At 50.8% G+C, this 23,648-nt stretch overlaps 1 protein-coding gene across 6 annotated transcripts in view; it reads right to left on the bottom strand.

The window, feature by feature from the left end:
• Positions 1-1,820: 1,820 nt before the first annotated feature.
• SUSD6 (sushi domain containing 6) overlaps positions 1,821-23,648 on the bottom strand; it is a 95,058-nt gene continuing 73,230 nt past the window's right edge. For all 6 annotated transcript variants that reach the window (XM_006056145.4, XM_044924804.2, XM_006056147.4 and 3 more), the window contains 4 exons: positions 11,475-11,672; positions 10,352-10,490; positions 7,674-8,089; positions 1,821-5,668 (listed from right to left, as the gene is read on the bottom strand). In XM_006056145.4, the coding sequence (XP_006056207.3) occupies positions 5,643-5,668; positions 7,674-8,089; positions 10,352-10,490; positions 11,475-11,672 (779 nt within the window). In that variant the 3' untranslated portion in view covers positions 1,821-5,642. The remainder of the gene's footprint in view (positions 5,669-7,673; positions 8,090-10,351; positions 10,491-11,474; positions 11,673-23,648) is intronic.

Below are 23,648 nucleotides of genomic sequence, written 5' to 3' on the forward strand. Positions count from 1 at the left end.
CTTGGCGAATTTATTTCTCATCACATTTTGCATAGCTTAAATGCCTCCTCCCTCAACGCTATGAAGGGCACATCCCAATCCTCTGAGATGAGAGTACCGTATTGTCCTCGTGACAGAATGCCATTTCCTTGCTCTGAAATTAAGAGTTCTTCCTCTATCTGAAGCTCACTGCTGACAACAGAGACTCTGAAAGGCAGTAGGAAGGGGATGAGGGCCTTGAGAGGCAGGCAGAATCTGGTGGGGTGGGAAGTGGGCTGGGGAGGGGATCACTCCTTCAGGGCTATCTGGGTTCGAATTCAATTCTGGCTCCACCTTGGGCAAGTCGATTCACCTCTTTAGGCCTCACTTCCATTCTATGTGATTCAGGGCTCTGAGTTGGTACACATGGAACACTTAGAACCCTGCCTGGTGCAGAGTAAGTGCTTTTTTAAGGACCAGCCATTACCACCATCAGACTTCCCTGGTGGCTCAGATGGTAAAGAATCTTCCTGCAATGCAGGAGACCTGAGTTCCATCTCTGGGTTGGGAAGGTCCCCTGGAGAAGGGAATGGCAATCCACTCCAGTCTTCTTGCCTGGAGAATTCCATGGACTGAGGAGCCTAGCGGGCTACAGTCCATGGGGTCGCAAAGAGTTGGACACAACTGAGTGCCTTTCATTTCACTTCTACTATCACCATCACTCTTCAAAGCTGGACCACTCGTCTCCCACCCCCTTGCAGTTATGGCAGTGTTGCCTGGGCAGACCCTACTGAAGACAGGTGTTCTGAGCTTGAGACTGGGTGCTGGGCACAGATAACCCCTAGAATGCTTTTCCACATGACACTGTGTGTAAACACATCCTGACCATTTCCCAGGGGGACAAAACTAAGGGTGGCCTGAATTTTTATCCTGAAGTACCCGGTACATCTTTCTACTCATACCCTTACTACCTGTTGAGTACTGTTGACCTCTCCTACCTGGCAGTGACCTCTTTTCACCTCTACACCTTCTGCTCTTTCAGCTCTAGGTCTCCAGCACTTCCTCTCCCCCTCAGAGAATGGTGTTGCTGTTTACCCAGCTGCTCAAACTACCTTATTCCCCACAGGACCAACAACTTCTTACATGGTCTCTCTCTTATGTATGTTTTTATCCCCATAAATTCATTCTTCTTAAGAGACAGAGATAGCTTCCGAAAACAAAGTGGAGCTAAGTCATTCTATTAATTAAAACCATGAGGGCACTTCCTGTTGCCCTTAGGAAGAAGTGAAACGTCCCAGCGTGGCTGGCAAGGGTTTCCTACCATTAGCCTCTGTCTGCCTCCTTCAGCGGTCCCTGAGCCCTCTGCCCTCAGCCCCCTGCAGCGGCCCTAGACCCCTTTTGGTTTCTCAAACTCCAAGTGCTTTTCTGTTGCCCAGGCAGACGCTGGGTCCTGCCCCTCAGTCTCACTGTTCTGGCTTCTCTCTTCTCAGTTACATGGCCTTTCACCCATAAAGTGTTCCTGACTGTCCCCTCAACATAACTTCCGTCACCACGGCCATCTCTGGCTGCTGCTCTGTCTTCCTTCCTGGCATGTCAGGAATTCCATGCAGGCCCCCAACTCACCACCTGGCTCACTGCTGAACCGCAGCCTGAGCACAGTAGTTGGCACGCTGAGAGGACTGACCTGTTTTCACTTGTGTCTGCGGTCCCTCCTCCTTGCTCCACACACCACCTCCCTGTCCCATCTCCTATCAGGCATCTGTTCCCCTCAGAGCTGGTGTTTTCATGCCCTTCATGAGTTCCTGCCCTTGGGAGGGTTTCTGCAAAAACTTTCTGGAAGGATCACATCTCTCACAACTGCCTTCAAAAGAACTTTTTTTTTTATTATTATTATTTAGAAATGCAGTTATATACAGAGAACAATTAAAATTAAATTAAACTTTGTACAAATATTAAAATACTATCTTCACACCCACTGCAATGTACAGGATACCAAAAAATATATATATAAAATAAAATAAAGCAAACCCAAACTGATTGGGTGACATCCTGCACAGTCAGTGATGCGCGTGTCATGTGAAACCGTTGCTGAGGCTCCATGGTGGCGTGATGAGCCGCCAGGCCACCCTCAACCCTCTCTTCTCCCTGCATGATGGTCCAAGCGTTTTGCCCAGGCACATCCCCCAGCTCCTAACACAGGACTCAACCTTGGGGTTCTCGTTCGAAATTCTACTCGATTTTCAACTGGCGGTTAAGAGGAGTTGCTTCCCAGGAAAGCTGAGCCTGCCCTTCCCTCTCTGGGGAACTAGCTACTCTACCACTTGGTCTACAAACCTGCCACACAAAATCCTCTCCGAGCCCCTCACCGGACTCCAGTAACAACAGGCCTTGTGCTGAAGGCCAGGAGCCCCGGCAGGCTTCAGGGAAGCTCCTGGACTCTGTCCTCAGCAAGCACATCTGGAATGAAGCTGTCAAGCCTGTGTCCTTTCCCTTCTGGGCCCTATATTTTCAAGGAGAGGGGGGGAAATAACAAACAAACAGGCAAGGATCTAGAAATGTCTGCAGCATTTTCCATTCTCTATGTAGCGATGCTCCCTGGGAATGGAAGTGACAGTTATATGGGAAGCGAGTGGTTTGAGCTCCATAGGGGTGGGGAGGGGAAAGGTCAAGTGCTAGGGTTCCTGTGCCACCACTGACGTAGCAGGAAAAGTATACCTTTGTCTGGCCATCAGCTTCTCCACGAAGCTTCACGGCTGGGGGAGGGGAGGAGGCGGCAGGCAGGAAGAATGGGGATGAGACAGGAGTTAAGTTCTGTTTGCAAATGGAGTGTTGGGAGGATGTACGTTGAAATGCCTTATAAAACCAAAAGAACTCACAAAGTGGCCAGGACTTGGCCCATTTCACAGTTCACACCCAGTGAAATGGGAACACAGCACACAAAACTCAAAAATGGCAAAAGATAGAGCCTACCTGCTGAACTAAGGCATTGAAAATGTTAGAAAATTTAAGTGATTTTTCACCATATACTGGCCCTTGAAAGTCACTGGAATGTGACTGCAAGTTGCCAAGATATAAAACCTGCATTGAGTCAGCCCGTGTACGCAAATAGAAGAAAAAAACGCTTCTTAAAAGTCCTTTGGTGCCGACTGTTCTCCTGTACAAGTCCTCTCTCTGCTGGGTTCCCCTAGAGGTGAGCCCGGGGAAGCCAGACCAGGGCAGCTTTCCCCACTGCTCCAGGCCCCTCTGGTGGCCCCCAACACCACCTTGTCTCTCAGCCAGCCCCCACCCCAAGGCCACCGTGGAGGCCCTGATCCTTCACAAGAAACAAGGGCCAGAAGCTCTAGAAACAGCAGTTCATGGCTGATGTGGGAGACGAGAACTAACTGCGGGAAGCCATCACGGCGGGTAAGCAGGGAGGTGAGGCTGGCCCGGTACCCACATGCCAGGGGCCTCCAGGAGGCAGGCTTCATCAAAGCCAGGGACAGGGGAGCAGGGAAGGGGAGCCTCCCAACTTTTCTCTCCTCCCTCCCAGGTGGCAAGTCTGGGCTTGTGATCCCCCCAGGGTGGGCGGGCAAGGTGAAAGAAGAGTTCAGAAGGCAGGCTTTTTCATTTTTTTCAAGCGGCAGGCGGATCATCTCTGTGGCTGGATAAACCGCAAACAAAAAGTGCAATCTCATGGGGAAAACCCCCAGAGTACTTATATAAAAAAAGGGTAAGAGCCCCGTTTAAAAAAATATTCTAGACGCGAGTTCAGGTGCTGGAAGATGGGGAAACGAAAGCTGCAGGCTCAGCAGTGAGACTCTGGAGGCCCCCCAGCCCATCCCCCTACAGGGCCTTGCTCCCTTCTGGAGGAAGACAAGGGTACCACGGGTGGAGCAGAACCTGTGCGGGCTGAAGTGACTGGGGTCGTGGGGACCCTGCCCTCCAGATGGGCCCCGGGTCAGCCACAGCCGGCAGGCGCATCTCTGGACACGGCCTCTTTGGAGGCCAAGGGCAGGCCTACTCCGTTCTGCACTTTCCCTCAGGCACCTCCTCCTTGCGGGCCAGGGCTGTGGGCGCCAGGTGGGAAGGAGAGAGAGAGAAACGCTTGGCAGGCACTGCCCTTACCTGAGAGGAAGGAAGACTACAAGAGTGAGAGAGGCCAGGATGAGTGGGAATAAAGTGCGAGTGTTGAGCAAGGGGGCGGAAGGCTGAGAGAAGGCCACCGGAGCTACCCTGTTAGGTCAGGAACTGAAAACGCCCTGGGCTTGAGTATTTTCAGGCTCAGGGGGGAGCAGAGGGGCAGCGCTTCAGGAACAAAATCAACAACAAGCACTCCCTAATGCCACATCTCATATAGAGGCAGCAGCCTGCCGAGGGAGCGGCCCCAGCGAGGGCCCTGGCCACTCCTTCCACACCAGGGCCCTGGAGCCAGTCTGCTCCCAAACCGTCCCCACCAGCAAGCGCACGCGGCGGGTCGGGGTGTGTGCTGATGTCTCCAGGGGGGTCGTGTGTCAGCTGTGACGAGTGGAAGGCAGCAGGGGAGGGCGGGAGGAGGAGGAGAAGCAGCAGCGAGCAAGCGGCAGCATGCTTCCCGGGCACAGTTACTAAGGCACGTGACTGCGGTGACGAGGACCCTCAGGACCAGGCTGGAGCTGCCTGCAGCCATCTGGGGGCTCGGTCGGTGCCCCGCAGGCCCCCTTCCATCACCACGAACCCACGACAAGGCCACTGGCCCCCAACTGCCAGTGACCAGTGGGGCATCCCACGGCATCTCAGAACTCTCACATCCCATGGGGGACGCCGCCGGCCCTGGCCGGCAAGGAAGCCAGAGCCACGTGGTGTCACACCCAGGAGGCAGCAGGCACCTTCCCCTCAGGCTCCAGGGAAAGAGAAAAAAAAACCAAGGCCAGGAAGGCCAGATGCTGAAGTAGGAAGTGAGGACTTGCATATTAGGAAGACAAATCATTAACAGCCACCTTCCTCCCCTCCCTTGGGATCTTCTGGACACTTCTCAGAAACTCACCAGGGCCAGGAGCTGCCACCTCTGAGCTAGACAGCTGGGAGTGAGGATGGCTGCGGGGTGACTTTTCACAGCCTCCGTCCTCAGTCGAGGCAGCACGCCGCCACTGTCAGCCAATGGCAGGCCCAGGGCCCCACACTCTGGCCCCTCCTGAAGCCACTTTGGGATCTGCTCCTGCCAAGGGCAGTGGTGCCAGCCTCCAAAGCAAATGGGCCAGATCCAGGCCTGGCCCCCCTGGGGGGCAGCAGCGCAGCCATGAAGGCTTGTAGGACAGCAACCAGCCCGCGTGACAGGGAAACCGGACGGGGTGGGAGGAAGGCACAAGTAAACACGGCGTGCTCGGGCCACGGGAGCCGGGGGGCTGCCACCCAAGAGCTGGCTGGAGGGGACCGGACGGCTCCGGGGAGGGAAGGGGTCAACCCAGCACGTTCAGATAACGTCCCCGACACAGGTGGAAAAGCTGGGGCGCGCAGGGAGCCAGCTCCTCCAGCCGTCCAGCAGGCAGATGGCGAGACTCTTCCTGGAGTTTCCAGCGAAGTGGGCCTGCGTGCCCTCAGAGGTGCGGAGATACAGACACACAGGTGGGCAGCTCAGGTCCCCGGGCAGGGCGGCTGGAGGACGTGGTGCTTAAACCCACAGGGAGAGGAGGAAGGGCAGAGAGGAGAGAAGCCCGTGGCAGCCCTCATGCTTCTTTCAACAGTGGGATGTCTGTGGGCGGAGGAAGACGGAAAGCAGAGCGGTTACCCGAGAGGGTGATGGCAGCGCAGCTCACCCCGCTGCGGGCCCCTCGCACGCTTCTAGCTAGTCTAAACCCCTCACCCCTTCTCCAGGCCTTCCTGCTCATCTCTCCGTCTGTCTGTGTGAGAAAACCTGAACAGCCAGTCCAGTACTCAAACCCTTTCTGGCCCTGCCACCCTGCACCCTCCTCTGCTTGGATGCTGATGGTTTAGTTGCTTCTCTTTCTACCCTTATTCTCATCTTATGAGGCTACTGAGCCCTGGTAAGTCTCACCTCCTTCTTAAAGCCATCCTTCAGCTGTGTGATTCTGAGTAAATCAATGCCCTTCTCTGGGTCTCAAGTCATCTCACATGTCACCTGGGTTAGACTGATACCTGAAGGGCCTGGCTTCCTGCACAACAGTCTGCCCTGGATAACTTGGGCTTAGCCTGCAACCAACTCAATAACCTCTGTGTCTGGTTTTGCACACCCCTCATTCTGACATACCTAATTCAACTGACATGAATTTGAGCAAACTCTGGGAGATATGGAAGACAGAGGACTCTGGCATGCTGTAGTCCATGGGGTGGCAAAGTGTTGGACACGACAGCAACCGAACAATATTCTGACATGGACCCTACCATTTGGTTCCATTTTTTTCTCTAACTCTCAGGTATATGCTCCATCTTCCCAACTGACTGACAGTCCATGCATGCAGACAGCATGTTTTGTGGTTCTTTCCATCGCACCTGAAACCTATTCCAACACCAGGCACAAGATGGGCTCTGAATAATGCTTGTTCAACACGTGGAACAAAGCCAGGGGACAAGGAGAAGGGAGAAGAGCTGGCACTCCAGGGCTCTTTAGGAAGGACAAGGACTGAGGTCTACATCAGTACATGCAGACACACAGCATGTATAGCTGGCTGCCCTGGGGGCCACTGGCTTCCAACTTTAAATCTGGCCCAAGTATTTAATGGCCCCTTCCTAGCTCTACATCCCACCAAGAAAATAGGAGGCATACTGATGATACTCAGGAAACCCTAAACCTGATCTGCACTTAAAAATTTCCAACTTCTTGGCTTGCAGATATTCTAAACCTTAGACACTAACTGTGGCCAGGACTTGCAGGAAGGGGAGAGCTCTAAAGCACTTTTGGCAGAGGGGTCAGGGGGCAGTGGTGGTGGGGTGAACGGGATTGGTAAGCATGGAAGTCCTGACTTTCTAAAGGGAAACATTTAGGTTTATTCTGCATCCTGAACCACAGTGGGATTTCATGTAAAGATGGTTTTTAAAGTGACAAGAATTGACGCTCCAGGCTCCAGTAAAGGCAGAGGTGTCAGGAGGGAGCAATTTCATCCTCTGACGGCTTTACCACAAAGGCCCCGGAGTTACCTGGGAGGCAGTATGGCACCATGGATTTTAATACAGGCTTGGGAGCAGATCCATCTGGCTTCAAATCCCAACTCAGCCATTTACCAAGACTTACCCTCTTGGAGCCTCAGCTTCCCTATCTGTAAATTGGTGTTTGTAACAACACCGTGAGGTCTGACCTGAGATAGTGCAAGAAAACCGAACAGCACAGGAGCTGACATGCTCCTGGTTAGAATGAAGCAGCAGAATGCTCTGGCAGAGATACAGGCTCCAGTTTTTCTAAGACCCCACACCTCCTTGTCATTCCTGTCCTTTCAGGAACATAAGAATTATAACAAGAGGACAGGCCCCACTTTCACCTCCAACTGGCTGTCTACCCTTTGATTTAGCATTTCCCTGAGGCCATGAATAGTTTCAGAGACTCCAAACCTATTAAGACTCACAGACAATAGCAAAAAGTCTCCCAATACAGAGCCCAAAGGCCCACCTAGGGTAAAATCCTATTTTGTACGATAATCCCCTAGGTACTATCCTTCTTTGCCCCAGGCACACCAATGATTAGAAAGGCTCACGCCCTTCCTCACTCCCAGCAAGGGCCCTGGGCACCGGCACAGACCACCTACCGTCTGTGTAGTCCTCTGATGCGAGGCTCTGTATGTCACTGTTCTCTGAATCCGGGGCTTCTTTGTGTGCCGCTCGGCTGTTCCCTGAGCCGGCCACCCAGGAAGAGGTGGTTGCCTGGTGCACCATCACAGTCTCTGAGCCCCGAGAGCCCCAGGCTTCACACAGTCCAGACTGGCCCGGGGCCTCTTCCTCGATGCCTGCAGAACAGGACCCCTGGTCCTGCGGGTGCGGCTCCCTCGGCCCGCTCCTCCCGCTGGGCCCAGACCCTTCTGACAGCACAATCTGCACTCTGGGGTCTGCTGGCGGCACGCAGTGACCGGAACTGCCGTATACAGCCTCCTCGTACGACGGGAGCGCAACCTGGACTCCATCCACCATGATGGAGACCTGGTCCCCGGACACTCCCTGGTCACGCCTGCATCCGGAGAAGGAAAGGACAAAGGAAGAATCAGAATATGCACACAAGTAGGTATCACAATACCAACAATACCAACCATTTCTGAGGGCTTACTAGGTACCAGGCACGGCACTAGGGCTTTATACACTTCACCCCACTGCATCCTCACCTGAGTCCTTCACCAAGAATGCGGATGAGGCTCCGAGGAGCTAAGCAACCTGCCCAGGCACACAGCTGGTAAGGGAGGAAACTAGGATGTGCACCCATTCCACCTGCTTCCAGAGACTATGTTACTAGCCTCTGGGTATACAGGCACCTGGCCCTCTGGTCCTGTGCAAAAACTAGGAAGCTCGAGACTCAGAAATAAAGCCACGGGCTCAGCACAGCTAAGCCAGGAAAGTGGAAGAGCGGTGGCTGTGTGTACTTGTGAACACACCCTGCCTGTACACTTCCAGTGGGCACACGGTGTGGCATGTACACTCGTTGTTGTTTAGTTGCTAAGTCGTCCCTGACCCTTTTGCGACCCCATGGACTGGAGCCCACCAGTCCCCTCTGTCCATGGGATTTCCCAGGCAAGAACACTGGACTGGGTTGCCATTTCCCCTCCAGGATCTCCTCAACCCAGGGACTGAATCTGCGTCTCCTGCATTGGCAGGTGGATTCTTCACTGCTGAGCCACCAGGGAAGCAAATTACATCTCCATAGAGGTCCTTTTAAAAAGAGGAGAAGGAAAAGAAACACCGTGATCTTGAAATGGGACACTGGACTCGAAAACTGAAGGAAGAATTCTGTTCTTTTGACTCAAGTCACTTTACTTGCCTTTTATTTATTTTTTAATTTTGTAAAGTTAAAAAAAAAATCTGTGGATTATAACACAAATGTCAGACAAACACAGAAAAATGTACAGCTGATTTATTCCAAAGGTAATACTAGTGTATGGGCTTCCCTACTGGCTCAGCAGTAAAGAATCTGCTTGCAGTGTAGAAGATGCAGAGCAGCAGATTCGATCCCTAGGTCAGGAAGATCCCCTGGAGAGGGAAATGGTAAATCACTCCAGTAATCTTGCCTGGAAAATCCCACGGACAGAGGAGCCTGGTGGTCCAGGAGGTCGCAAAGAGTCAGTCATGACCGAGCGACTAAACAACAATAATGCCAGTGTATAACCTCTGTCTGGGTCAAGAAATTGAACCCTGCCAGCACCCAAGCCCCAGCAACCCATGACCATTCCTATCACCTCACCACCAAAAGTAACCACTATCCTAACTTACATTAAAATCATTCTTTTGACTTTTATTTTGATAACTTTAATGCCTAAGCATGAATTCTTCAACATCGTTTAGTTTTGAGATTTTGTGACCTTTTATGAATGAGATAGATAATAAATGTGTGTGCCTGTGTGAGAACAGGCGTGTCTGGTTTTGTATTTTACTCGACATTATGTTTGGGAGATTTAGCCGTGCAAACACCTTTTTTCTGGATCACTTTTATACACAGGCTCCCACCCCAAACCAAATAAATCTGGGGATGGAGGCCCAGGTGCTGGCGCCTGTGTTTAGTTCCCCACTGGAGCCTCTCTGTGCATCCAGGAGGGGGGACTAGGGAGACAGGGCAGCGGCCTGCAAACCCGAGCCTGCCCCAGAATCGCCTGGAGTGCTGACGAAAGGCAGAGCCTCTCATTCTGTCAGTCTGGGTGGGGCCTGGAAATCTGCATTCCTAACAGGTTCCCAGGTGATGCTGCTGCTGCCGGGACCACATGTGAGAACCACTGACATAGCGGAAATAAAACGGCACTGAAGTGGGAGACTGGGGTTTAAATCTCAGCTCTGTCGTCACCTAGAGCAGTGGCACCCAACCTTTTTGGCACCAGAAACTGATGTCGTGGAAGATAATTTTCAGGGGGTGGTTTGGGGAAGATTCAAGTGCATCACTTTTACTGTGCACCTTATCTCTAATCTAACACTGCCACTGATCTAACAGGAGCTACTGGTCTGTGGTCCAGAGGTAGGGGCGGGTCCCCTGACCTAGAGGGATGACCCTCTCTGACTTTTACCTCTCTGAGCCTCAGTTTCCTAATCTGCAATGATCCTCTGAGGATTACGATGATGGATGTGAAGCAAAAGCACATTGCCTGGTACACCTGGAAGTTTAACACACGCAGGGCCCTCCCCTTTCCCTGGGCACACACGGACCAGCAGAGGCCAGCAAGCCCACCAGCACCCCTCTGCCAGTCCAGGGCCAGCCCCCAACAGTGACGCCTGCTGCCACGGCCACTGGGCTCACCGGCTGTGATGGAAAGACTTCAGCTTTGGCTGCAGCAGCACAAACAGCACCACGAGGAGGAGAATGAGCGCCACGGAGCTGGCAGTGGAAGCCACAATGGACAGCGTGGGGACCCCGAGCGACGTGTGGGTGTCTTTATCTATGGAAACAAGCCATCATCACCAGTGTTTTGTACCCAGACACATGGAACATGAGCCCCATGGCTGACCTTCAAAGGCCCCCTGCATGGTGCCCCAGTGAGATGTGCTAGGTATGGCCAGGGTCACTTTTGGAGCAACGGTGCAGAGCCAAACGGCTTTTATGTCAAGGAAAATGGACATTTCCCTATTCTGTTCCTGAAACTAAAACTCCCTTCACCTTGGACCACTGAGGAACATCTAACACCTAAATTCACTTACCCCTAGAGATCTTACCTTTATAAACCCAAGCTGATCCTGTCCTCAACAGCAGGTTCAAAGACATGAACCATTCAAATGCACACATCTTTCCACCATCTAAAGTTCGACCCATGTGGCAGGAAACTATAAAAACAGGGCTGTAATAACCCTCTGTTCTAAGGTCCTGCATCTTTAGCTGTATATCTAAGGCTGGTCTCCACCCTTCTCCAGGGTGTCACGGTCCTGAAACTGGAGTGAAAAGCCCGGAAATGGCTGCATGTCACACACTTTCCTCAGGAGGCTGGACCTCATGTCATGTACGACAGGAGGAGGCTGAGGGGGAGCGTGCTTCTGTCCAGCTGGACTGCGGCTCTGCAACAAAACAGCGCCCTTCCATTCAGGGAAAAAAATATACCAGAGACACTACAGAAGGTGCCTGCACTGTATCCCTGTGTTAGCAGAACACAGCCAGAGGTCACCAGCCCTGAGCTAGAGCATCAAGGGACTTTGCATCGCACAGCAGATGCCTCAGTGACTCAGCTGAAACGCCGTAGGACACGCATCAGCAATCCAAAAGTCTAACCGAGATGTGAACCCCAGAGGAGGGGAGGCTGCAGGGCGCCAGAGGAGCCACACTGCCCTCCACAGCACAGGGCCCTCTGGAGCAAGTGCGTGCCACTTCCTGGGAGCCGGAAGGGAAGCAGGAGCCCAGCAGCAAGTACCCCACTCTCGCCTGCCAAACTGACCCTCGTTGAGACGGCAGCTGATCTCCATGGCTGGTTTCCACTCGCCATTCTTACACGTCAGGTATTTGTAGTCACCCTTCAACATGTAGCCTTCGGCACACAGGTACTCAATGACGCTGCCGGAGTTCAGGGGGTCTCTGCAGGGCCGGGGGTGGCAGATGTAGCCACCATTCTCTGGCTCCGGTGGCAGGGAACACACTGCAGAGATGGAGAGAGAGGAGGTACCTTGATGAGGTTTTCCAGCGGGAGTGCCGTTGGCAACACGGAGCGGGGCAGTGCTGAAGGCCTAGGTAGGAAACACCTCAGGAGCAGAGCACCAGACCCTTGGAAAGGCTGCTGCCAAACACTGGAAGCTCAGGTTGCCAAAGACAGAAGGAGGCGCCCTGGCAACAGGGGAAGCCGGGCTGCCAACACCACGCCCCCCTGCCCTCCCCCTCCCTACTGCCTGCAGAGAACCGCATCCTTCACTCAACAGTAGACTCTGACCAAGCTATATTTACAGAGACCTAGTGTGTAATACGGTTTTAATAAAACCTGCTGGAACACAATGAAACCAAGTGACAGGTGGTAAAACACCAGTAACCTGCACGGGGGAAATGTTAGCTTTGTTTCCAGATCAGGATCAGAAAGGACTCCTTTGTGTGATAAAATGTGCCTTCTTGGCTTCTGATGCGTTTCCTGGGAGGCTTCCCAAGCCCCCTGCACCATGCATTCCCTGAACTGCGTGGTCACTGGCATCACTCAACTCCATCCTACAGTGAAGCCTGTATTTTTCATTGAGGTAGGTCTGCTCAGTTTTAAAAGCACCTTCATTCATCTCTGTGGAGTAGTTATCATGCCTCCCCTTTGATGATGAGGACGCTGGTCCACAAAAGTTAAATGACTTTGAGCCAAGTTTAAGGCAGAGAGAGTCAAGGGCAGACCAGGGAACAGAGCTGGGTCTCCTGATTCAAAACCTGTGCTCTTCCCACCAGCAGACACTGCTTCCACCCCAGGAGTGAGCGGGCCTTTAAGAACTGTGAATGTCAAGGTTACCTCCCTCTGAAACAAGGAAAATGGCAAACGGTACCTAAGTGCTGGGGGAACTGGGATGGAGACAAGCTGCCGTAACAAGCTCCCTGGAGCGGCCCAGGGAGAAGGCGGCCTCCAATTCCAAGGCCTGGGGAGGACGTGAAGCGCCTGGATGGACACTGCAGAACCCAAGTCCCCAGGCAATAGATCAAAGGGTGTGCCTTGCAAAAATAGGAAGGGGACAACAGGGGCCCTCAGGGATCACTGTTTAGAAGAAGATATGCTGGCAGGTGGCCAGGCACCCACAAACTTCAGCTTACCCCAAGCCTTACTAACACAGGAAAGATGAAAGTCTCCAAAGGACTTTAGATTTTGCTGACATATACCCTGTCCCCATCAAGATATCACCAGGACATCAATATGAAAATAAGAACCGCTGGGTTTCTGTTTTTCACTTCCTCTAATAGACTGAGTTTCTGACTGTCTGAGATAAGGTACTCTCCCTTCATGGGACTGCCCACCACTCTCACCAAATAAATACCACATCCCTTCAGCCTGCAAACTGCTCTTATGTAAGATGACTGCCAACCAGGAGAGGCGGGGATATGAAGTAAAAAAAGAGATAATGGTTCCCTGCCCTCAGGCTACTTATCACTGAGATTCAGAGAAAAGACTCCATTACTTAACCTATTAAAATAATGAGGTAGGTCCACAGGTATCAGAGAAGTCTGAACGTCCTCTCTGAAACTAGTAGATGAGCCCAAATAAGCCCACTCAGCGCCCTCTAAGGACACGCGTCATCTCTAGACTCTTCCCATGCCACCCAGCTCGCCCAAAGGCTAGAACAGGAGGGAGACACAGGCATCACACCTCTCCTGGTGCCTCTCTAAACTCTGGCCAAGGTGCTCAAAGAGCTGGCCAGCTGGATTGCCAAAGGAAGCTCAGCAAACCACTTTACCTTGTACACTCTCCCTCTTTTGTTCAGGGCAACAAGCCTGCCAGAGATCGCCTGGCTCTCTCCAGATTGTGTCTAATTGGTTCATTTCCTCAGTGTAATTACTGCTGAGCATCTGACAGCAGCTCCCAAAAGCAGGCAGGACTCACACAGGTCCAGTATGCGGGGGAGGACAGTCCCAGGGGAAGGGCTGCTGATTCTCAAGTCATTCCGGCTCTGCTGGGCACTTCTGCCCAAAAAGCCCACGTCGTCATGGAACCCCTGAGAGGGCCCTGGACATCACCCGGCACTCACTGCATCAGTACCAAAAGTGAGGTCTACAAAGACGCTACGTACAATTCATTCTGGTTCACTAATATTTACTGATGACTGGGCAGGGATCACTGTGCTCTGCTCTGAAAAAGGATAAAAAGACACGCACTGCAGGCACATGTGTGCTCAGCTGCTCAGTCCTATCTGTCTTCTGTGACCCCATGGACTGTAGCCTACCTGGCTCCTCTGTCCATGGGATTCTCCAGGTGAGAATACTGGAGTGGGTTGCCATGCCCTCCTCCAGAGGATCTTCCCAACCCAGGGATCAAGCCTGCATCTCCTGCATTGCAGGCAGATTCTTTACCACTGAGCCATCTGGGAAGCCCAAGCACTCCGGGTACTTGTAGCCAAACAGGGGTATGACAAATAAGTCCACACGTGTATTTTAAAAGCTTCTTTCTTCATGGCTTCTGAGTTTTATGTCGTGACACATTTTGGAGAGTATGTTTAGGAAACTCTTCTAAACATACACTCCAATATTTTGTTCTCAAGTTTTACAGACTGGGTTTTTGTTATGTAAATAATACCTTCAGAGGGGAAAAAAAATTATAGGAAATATATACCTAGAAAAAAATTCAAAAAGTAAGAGGGTGAACACAGAAAAGTAAGCCCTCTTTCCCAGTCACTCAGTGCTTCTTCCCAGAGATACTCCACACAGATTTTACCCTATACATGTCAAAGAATGAGATTAGTGCTGCAAGAGGGGGAGTTCAGAGCAGGAGAGATCAACCTTGTGTGGGGAAGGCCAGGAATGGCTACTGGAGGAAGCAGCATTTTCAATGGGGCTTGATTCAGCAGGAAAGGAGGTGGCGGTTTGAATCGAATGCTCCAAAGTAGCAAAGTGTAGATTAAGCCCAGAGAACATGAGGTAGCCTAGGTTAGCTTGACTGCATTAGAAAATTTGTCCAAATAAATAAATAAGTAAAATAATGGTAATAGTAGTAAGAGAATAGAGTAGTAGTAGAATAGAATAATATCGTGAAGAAACCCTTTTGCAGAGGGGCCCTGGCTGCAATAGGAGGTGTTCATACCATATTCAACGGGTGAAATCACAAGAAGAGCTGACTTTGATGTAAGGTGAAGAGAGGAGGAGAAAACCTCTGGAGAAGGTCAGCAGTACAGCCACCCTCGCACGGGGAAATAAACTGGACTAAAACGTTCTAGGAGGATCATACAAAAGAGACAAACTAGGGTAGAGCAGCCTCAGCATCACAAAGGGACCGCCCCAAGTCAAAGGAAGACATAAGGAGGTCTCAGAAGGAAAAATCAGAAAAAGGCAGGATTGTTTTAAGATGCCAAGAACATAAGGAAAAAAATACAGCCCTCCTGCCCAATCAGAAAGCAGAGTGGGAGCGTCTTGGCAGGGAGCAGGCGTTGGGAGAGGACCCTCAGGGATGCCTGGGCGTCAAAGGACCGGGAAGAACATGAGGAGGAGCAAATAAATCACTCGGTGGCTTCCGGGAGCCACTGTTCTGGGCAAGAGGCTGACTTAATCTGTGCATCAGGCTTGCTCTCTCTGACAACCCCAGGTCCGCAGAGGGAGTTTCAAGATCTGTTCGTAGCCCCAAGAAGACAATGAACTCATCTGATTTGGCAAAGCTGCATAATTTTAAAAAGAAGAGGGAGAAAGCCAGAAGACAGAAATTTTACAGAAAAAAAAAAAAAATCAATTAGCTCTCTTTAGCTTCCTTCTCTGCTTCCCATTATCTCTTACAGCCACTTTTCTTGGCCTCCCATGAGCACAGGAATCAGCGAGGTAATTCTTCAGGGTGCCTGTGCAGTGCCCAGGGCACAGCTGTCATGAAGCAGGAGACACAGACCAGATGCGGAGGGAGCAGACGGAGGGGAGGCAGAATGATCTGGCTGGTACTCCCACCCCTGAGCCTAAACCAAGAGCAGAAACCAATAAGAACCCCCAGTCAGCCCTCAGATAATGTGATTTTCTTCTGCTGTTCTGGGGACCAGACTTTTAAGAGGAAGCGAGGAATCAGAGACAAAACAAATTCTAAGATTCCATAACAAATGAATCAAAACAAGCTCCAGGAATGGCCTTGGAGTCAAAGTGTCGAGTTTAACACACTGTTCAGTTCAGTTCAGTCGCTCAGTCGTGTCCAACTCTTTGCGACCCCATGAATCGCAGCAAGCCAGGCCTCCCTGTCCATCACCATCTCCCGGAGTTCACTCAGACTCACATCCGTCGAGTCAGTGATGCCGTCCAGCCATCTCATCCTCTGTTGTCCCCTTCTCCTCCTGCCCCCAATCCATCCCAGCATCAGAGTCTTTTCCAATGAGTCAACTCTTCGCATGAGGTGGCCAAAGTACTGGAGTTTTAGCTTTAGCATCATTCCTTCCAAAGAAATCCCAGGGCTGATCTCCTTCAGAATGGACTGGTTGGATCTCCTTGCAGTCCAAGGGACTCTCAAGAGTCTTCTCCAACACCACACTTCAAAAGCATCAATTCTTCGGCGCTCAGCCTTCTTCACAGTCCAACTCTCACATCCATACATGACCACAGGAAAAACCATAGCCTTGACTAGACGGACCTTTGTTGGCAAAGTAATGTCTCTGCTTTTGAATATGCTATCTAGGTTGGTCATAACTTTCCTTCCAAGAGCCCCTTTTAAAATGAGGTGTGGAGGGCAGGGATGGTGAAGATCAGCTTGAAGAAGGGAAGCAGAATGCAAATACCTAGTTCAGTTAAAAAGACTCAACAGAAGAGACTTCCGTCTGATGTCAGTCATCAAGAAAACCCTGAACTCCCACAAATATGTATAAAATAGATAATGAGAACCCCCTGCATAGCACAGGGAACTCTACTCAATGCTCTGTAGTGACCTAAATGGGAAGGAAATTCAAAAAAGAGGGGATATATGTATACATATAGTTGATTCGCATCACTGTACAGCAGAAACACAACATTGTAAAGCAACTATACCCCAACAAAACACAAAACAACACCCCCCACCAACTCCCTCACATCGTGCGTACGTGCCAAGTTGCTTCAGTCGCGTCTGATTCTTTTGTGACTTTAAGTGCCTGGGCTTAAGAAACTGTTAGTGTCCACTTGCAGGTTTGAAATAATGTCGTTTTACACTAAAACCAGTGTAGTGGCATTTATAACACAATGGGCACACAGAAATAGGTGCTTAGTGAAGGTGCTGAAAGAAAGGATGGCCAGAGAAAACTTTCCTAGGAATTCAGAGGGGAAAAAAGTGGTTCCCCCAAACCCAGCACATCAGCACAGCAGCTGTGGTCACCAAGGGACGCAGCAGAGGCGGTATCACACGTGTCCCTGCGTGGCTGTAACTCCATCACACAATCAGAGCATCCCTCCTCCTAAGATGCTCTAGCAGGGCCACAGAGCTAAGCATGACAAGACCAAACCCTCAGAAAGATTACAGTCGACAGGACACAGACATGCAGGGCTAACTCTCATGTAAATGAAAGAAGCAAAGTGCTCAAAGCTGAGCTCTTCTATTGGCCCTGGGTGTCCTTCTGAGCAGGGACATCTTTTCTGTTCATCTGAGAACTGCTGGCAACCAGAGGAAGGTGAGGGCCCAGGCAAAGAGAAGCAGGTGTGAAGAAATAGAAAGGGGAGGAAGGAATGGATGGGAAGCAAACACCGAGCACAATACTGTCCCCCAGAAATACGATGCGGCCACAGAGGTGATTTTAGATTTTTCTTAGTCACATTAATCTTAATGATATATTTTATTTAACCAAAATATGCAAAATGCATGTTTGATATCTCAATACATAATATAAAAATTTATTAATGAGATATTTGATAATATTCTTTTCTACAATTATGGCACATTTCAGGTCAAACAAATCTCATTTCAAGTTCTCAACAGTCACTCGAGGCTAGTGGCCATTGTACTGATGGCACAAATGATGGGGGTCTGAGAACAGAAGGAAGGGTTCAGACCACACCACTAGGTGTGAGACAGGAGGGTAACAGCAGATGAAGATGCCGTGGGGCACTCAGGGTCCCTTCAGGTTGTTCTTTAAAGCACTGTTGACATGCTTGCTTTCAAAACCCTTTCTCAATACACGAAGGTTTAATTTCTATTTCTAGCCCTCAAGGCTTTGTTAGGAATAGAGAGAGCCAGAGAGAAAGCAAGGCAAAACGGGGAGTGGGGGTTGGGAAAGGTATTCAAATGTGCAAATTTCTTTTTGGACGTAAGACTAGGAAAATAATAATTACTGCAAAAAATATTATTACTGTGCCAGGCACTCTTCTGAGCTCTCTCTTTACACAAAGCAGGTACTATATTTTTTTCCATTTTACAGATTAAAAACAATGAGGCTTAATTTTTTTTTCCATTTTACCGATTAAAACCAATGAGCCTTAGCTGAGTTGAGTAATTTCCTCCGAGCCGCTCATCTCTAAATGACTCAACAGGCGCTTGGCTCCTGAGCTGCAGGCTTGACAGAGAAGTCCAGGCAGACCTGCAGAGGAGGCGAGGGTACCAGTCCATCCCCCAATGGACTAGGCCTGGACCTCTGGAACATCTCGCTGCTCTGGGAAAGGTGTGAGCTCGCTAGTTCAACAGGGAGGTGATTCTCCTCAAGAAAGCCTCTCAAGGAAGCTGGAACTGGGTATTACAGACAAATGCAAGGGGCTGGGGTGGGGGTGGGGGTAGTGGTTGGGTTACCACATCTCACTGTGGTATAAAGGTTTCTTCTAAGGCCTCCCTTAGAAATCTCAGTAATAATAGCTCCTATTCACTGCTGCTGCTGCTAAGTCATGTCAGTGGCGTCCGACTCTGTGCAACCACATAGAAAACAGCTCACCAGGCTCTTGTCCCTGGGATTCTCCAGGCAAGAACACTGGAGTGCCATTTCCTTCTCCAATGCATGAAAGTGAAAAGTGAAGTCGCTCAGTTGTGTCCGACTCTTCACGATGCCATGGACTGTAGCCTACCAGGCTCCTCCTATTCACTGACCACCTACTATATGCCAAGTATCAGTCTAAGCACTTTACATGTCTTAACACAATCAAATTTCACAAAAACCCTATAAGAAACGTATTGTTATAACATTATACAGATGAGCAAATTGATGGAGTGAGAGAGGTTAAAAAATTTGGTCACGGTCACCCGGTGAGTAAAGATCTGAACCGAGGAAGGCTGGCTTCCGCTCCATGGCACTGGGCAGTAACAAGGGTTCTGTGTCCAGCTTCTCCTCTCACAGCCCACCTGAGAAAGTGAGCCACAAGGAGGGGAGCCCAGTGACAAAGGCGATCTGCGTGCTGCCTGTGGACACTGGTCTCTCCTGGTCTCAATTTCTATACATGCAGGCACTGAACCAGAAGGCCTCTGAGGTCTTGTCTGCCATTTGCAAACCTGCGTCAAGCTGGGTGGATGGCCAGCCTCATCGCCCCCTGAGATTCCTCTCCTGTTAGTCCTGTAGCCACCCCAGTTCTCAACTGAGCACCGTGTGGGAGGCTCGAGGAGAAGCATCCTATCTGTGCAGAAGCGCCTGCAGCCATGTCAGGGCAGAGTCCCACCTTGGGTGCACGGCGGGGGCGGAGAACCAGGCCAGAGGAGGTTGGCTCCTCCAGAGAGAACCAGGGGCTGCTTCTGTCCATCGCTTTCCCCCTCGCTCTGCCTTCCTGATCCCCTAGTCAAACAGTCACCAGTCTAAAACAGGCAGCATGCAGCGAGAGGGAAGAGACGATTTCTCATGCCATTTGCAACCTTCCTCTCCTCTGAGACAAACCTTCCCAGCGGTCAGACAGGAAGCCCATTGTCCAGCCAGGATCCCTTTTCTCATGAGAACTTCCCAAATGCGAGGGAGGGCCAGCTGCGGGCACTCCAGCCTTTCCCAGGGTGTGGTCCCAGAGCAAGTGGGGGTGAGCAGTAGCAGAAGCCACCATGGCTCAGGCTGCCCTCTCGCAGGGGCCAGGCCCAAGCCCCGCTCCTGGGGACTGAGGCTCACATGCAGGTCCAGCTTCAGAGGCTGTCCCTCCTGCTTCAGGCCTGCATCTTTCACTCCCCTCACCTCACAGGAGAGGGGACATGCCAGCCAGCAGGTCAGAGCCCACAAGAAGGAAGAACATTTTCTTTATGGCACCTTGCCCCAAACATGAAAACTCCTGTCATCTGAGAGCGGCCACCAAAGTCGTTCTGAAAGAAGCAGTGCTGCTCCTTGGCCTGGAAACCCTGACCTGAGAGTACACAGGGTCAGCTGGAGCCCCACCCAACTGTCAAGACTCGGCTCCCAGGTCGCCTGCCCAGGACACCGTCCCAAAGAGAACTAAGCGGCATGGGCAGAGCCTACCCCCGGCCTACAGTGAGAGCAGCCGGGTGAGCTAGGACAGTTCCTCACTACGTGGGCTTGGGCAGGTCTTCCCATTCCCCAGTTCCCTCACCTCTAAGAGGTGGACAGTAAAGGTGTGTACCTCATGGGCACTAAGCAGATTCATCACAATCATGCCTCTCACATACCAAGCAGTCAATAAACAGCAGCTCTATCACCCTCCTCTTTTCTCCACACATCTTTCTGCCTCCCCATAAAGCACTGGCTATACTGTTGTCTCTGCAATTATTTTCTCACAGGTCGGTCCACCCCAGCTCTCCACTAACCCACCCACATACCCAAGCTGTAGGGCAAGCATTTGTTCTGCTTCTTGTATTCCCAGATCTCGGTACAGAAACTGGCAGAAACTGACTTCACCTACAAAATTTTGCCCACATTTCAAGGCACTGTCTTTTTAAATGCAAAGGGTCACATGGTTTCTGATTTGAGATGAATCAGGAGCAGATAACAGCTGAAACAGGAGAGAAGTTGGCAGGCAGGGCACAATGTTTAGAATGACATAGTCATAGGACACAACAAAAAACTGGTTAGAACTAACAAGGCCCAAGATGGTGGAAGATGAAACTTCCAGGAGACTCTGAGCCTCTTTAAACACTCACTGTAACGCATCAGCTAAATGACACATCGGCCAGGGCCATGACAGCTCTGAGGCCAACCATAGAAAGCTGAAAAGCGGGTGGTGGCCCAGTTCCTGGAAATCCCCACCCTCTTCCCCAAAACAGTTGGAATAACCCTCCCACTTATTAGCCTATGAAATCAGCCAATCCATACAAAGTATAACCACACCACATTTCGGAGTCTCGCTTTCTGAGATGGCCCACACTCTTGTCTGTGGACTGTGCTTCTCTGTAAATAAATCTACTTCTTACCTATCACTCTGTCTCTCACTGAATTCTTTCTGCAATCAGACGTCAAGAACCTGTGCTTCATTAAGCCCTGAGACCAGGTGTGTGATCTCAGTTAAAAGACCTTGGGCTCCATCCTAATCTGAGCTGCGTGGTTTCTAGCAGGGAGACTCCCTCGGCATGGGACATCTCATGTTCTCTAAAATGCCATCTCCCCGTGAAAATACACTCCCAGCCACCAGAATCGGGCCATGCAGGGTCACAGCATGGTCTGATGGTGAATAGGGTCTGACCTGGGGGCCTGCCCTCTCCTGGGCCTTACTTCCTAGCAGCCAATACTCACCTTCGTGAAGTGCTTAAGGGGACGGATGAAAACTGTTACCTGAAAGTGTCTTGCATCATGCCTGGCACACAGTAGGCACTTTCTTTAAATTCTTTACATTTATTATTCACACTATAAATGTGATTTGTAAATGTAAACTGATTTGTATAAATGTAAACTAATTTCTTACCTGTGGTTTTTGGAATAGGGTAGGGCAAAGACTCCAGCAAAGAAAAAGGATTGCTTCAGAAATTTCTCGATGTCTGGAGAGGGACAGGCAGTGAGAGGAGTAGGATGAGCACGTCTACCAGGCTCCTCTGTCCGTGGAATTTTCCGGGCAAGAGTACTAGAGTGGGTTGCCATTGCCTTCTCTGGGGCATCTTCCCGATCTGGGAATTGAACCCAGGTCTCCAGCACTGCAGACAGACACTTTACCCTCTGAGCCACCAGGGAAGATTAATGGCCTCCATATGGCCTGTTACCCTTTCACCCCTTTTCTCACAGCTCAGGGACTTGAGAGACACGCGGCCACCTGGGGCTACACCTTCACCCCACCCCTACTGTACAACTGAGAAGACGAGCAGGCAGGAGGACCCTTCTCCCATTGCTGCTCCAGGCCGGGGCCTCACAGTATCAAAAACCCTCCCACCCACCGCAGTGACTTAAGAGAGCAGCACCCACAATTTTCCACCGCCTCCACCCCAGGATGGTGGGATGCCAGCAGGGCTAAGGAGACAGGCCATTCCACGTGCATTAACAAATGATATTACGTTCCCCTGAGAGCAGTAAAGGGTTAAGAGAAAATAGATGTTTATTTTTTCTCATCAGCGACTGCTACTTCCTGGTCTCATCTCCTTTCTCCTATCATTGAAGAAGCTGCCCACGTGTCTGCTCTTGCCCTCAGAATTCCCCACCTCTAGGAGGATGGAGGCTGGTCCTCTGCAGGAAGGCCCCAGTCAGCTGCTTAAGGCACTTAGCAACCTCAGAAGGAGAACTGATGAGCGAGTGATAACTGACTTCAGAGTCTGGCTGGGAGTTTACGACAGGGCTGGACTCAGAGTTGTGGTTTCATTCCCAGTCTACCATCTGATGGAAATACCTTATGCCAAGTCTGGTGTCAGGCACACACAGTAGGCCTTTGAGAAACACAAATTTAAATTTAAAACAAATTTTAAGATCTCTGCTGTCCAACAGGGTAGAAGTGATGAAGAGAATTAACATTTATCATCAGGCGCTATGAGAGGCAATTTAAAGTTACCATCCTATTTTTAACTCTCCCATCCTATGAGGAAAGTGGTGTCATACTCAATTTGTTCAGATGAAGAAAGTGATGCTCTGAGCAATTTAGTAGTGGCCTGAGATTACAAATCTACCTGGTAGTAGAGCCTGGATTGAAACTCGCATGCCTTTCTCCAGCTCCTTGACTACAGATGCCACCAAAAAAGTTACCCCAAGACCTACAAAAGTGTAGCATGGGGGTGGGGTCCATCTGACGAAAAGTTGCAGTAATTCCTGTTTGGAGAAGAATGTGGACTGGTGAGTTTACTTGTGCCCAGAGAACTCAGCTCATATCTCAAGTGGGGCCACATTTTTCCAGAGAGCTGGGGGGAAAAGGCAAGACGGTTTCCTTTAGTAATCTGTGAGCATTACAAACAATGAAGCTATTTAAGGAGCACGGATCCCAAAGCTGCAAGTAGGAGAGGGCATGGGGGCATTTTCAGCTTGGGAACACCCACCTTCCAAGAGGGATACATGACAGGAAGCCCGCCACTGAGTGCAGAACGGGGGTGTGAGCTACATTTAGACAGAGGGCTGCCCCTCTGCCCACCGCCTGGAATACAGAGGATCACCAGGGCAGCTCTGCCAAGGCCCAGAATAAACAGCCTCTGCTGCGTGCCTCCAAACAGGGAGTCAGGCAGCGCCTTGCTTATGCTGGGTGCTCAACAAGCCACTGCTGCTTGCCCAGGCTCACACACCTGCAGAGAACGAAAGGGAGCAACTGGTAAACTCTAGCCACAGACGGCGGCAGAAATCAGCTGAGGGGGCAGAAATCAGCGATGGAGGTGACCTATAACTGGCAAGCGCCACACTTCTTGGAAAAACACCCACCCAGTAATTGAGGGGTAAAGGTCTGAATCATCTTTTCTGAAGAAAGAGATGTGATGGATCTTGCTGTGACAGACAAGGTGCAAATAACAGACTACAGGTCGAAGGCCGGCCATAAAGTGAGCCCTGCACATTCCGTGGGGGTTTGTGTCAGGCCTGACCCTACCATGAAACTAGGAGATATAAAAAGGAAAAGACAAGGTGGTTCTTTGGAGGGTGGGGTGCGTGGCATGGGGAATGAAGTGGCAAGGGCCAGGGGTCATTGCCTTAATCACCTCTGAGCCAACAAAAATGAAGAA

This window comes from Bubalus bubalis, chromosome 11 (genome assembly GCF_019923935.1).
Source record: "Bubalus bubalis isolate 160015118507 breed Murrah chromosome 11, NDDB_SH_1, whole genome shotgun sequence".
Taxonomy (NCBI): Eukaryota; Metazoa; Chordata; class Mammalia; order Artiodactyla; family Bovidae; genus Bubalus; species Bubalus bubalis.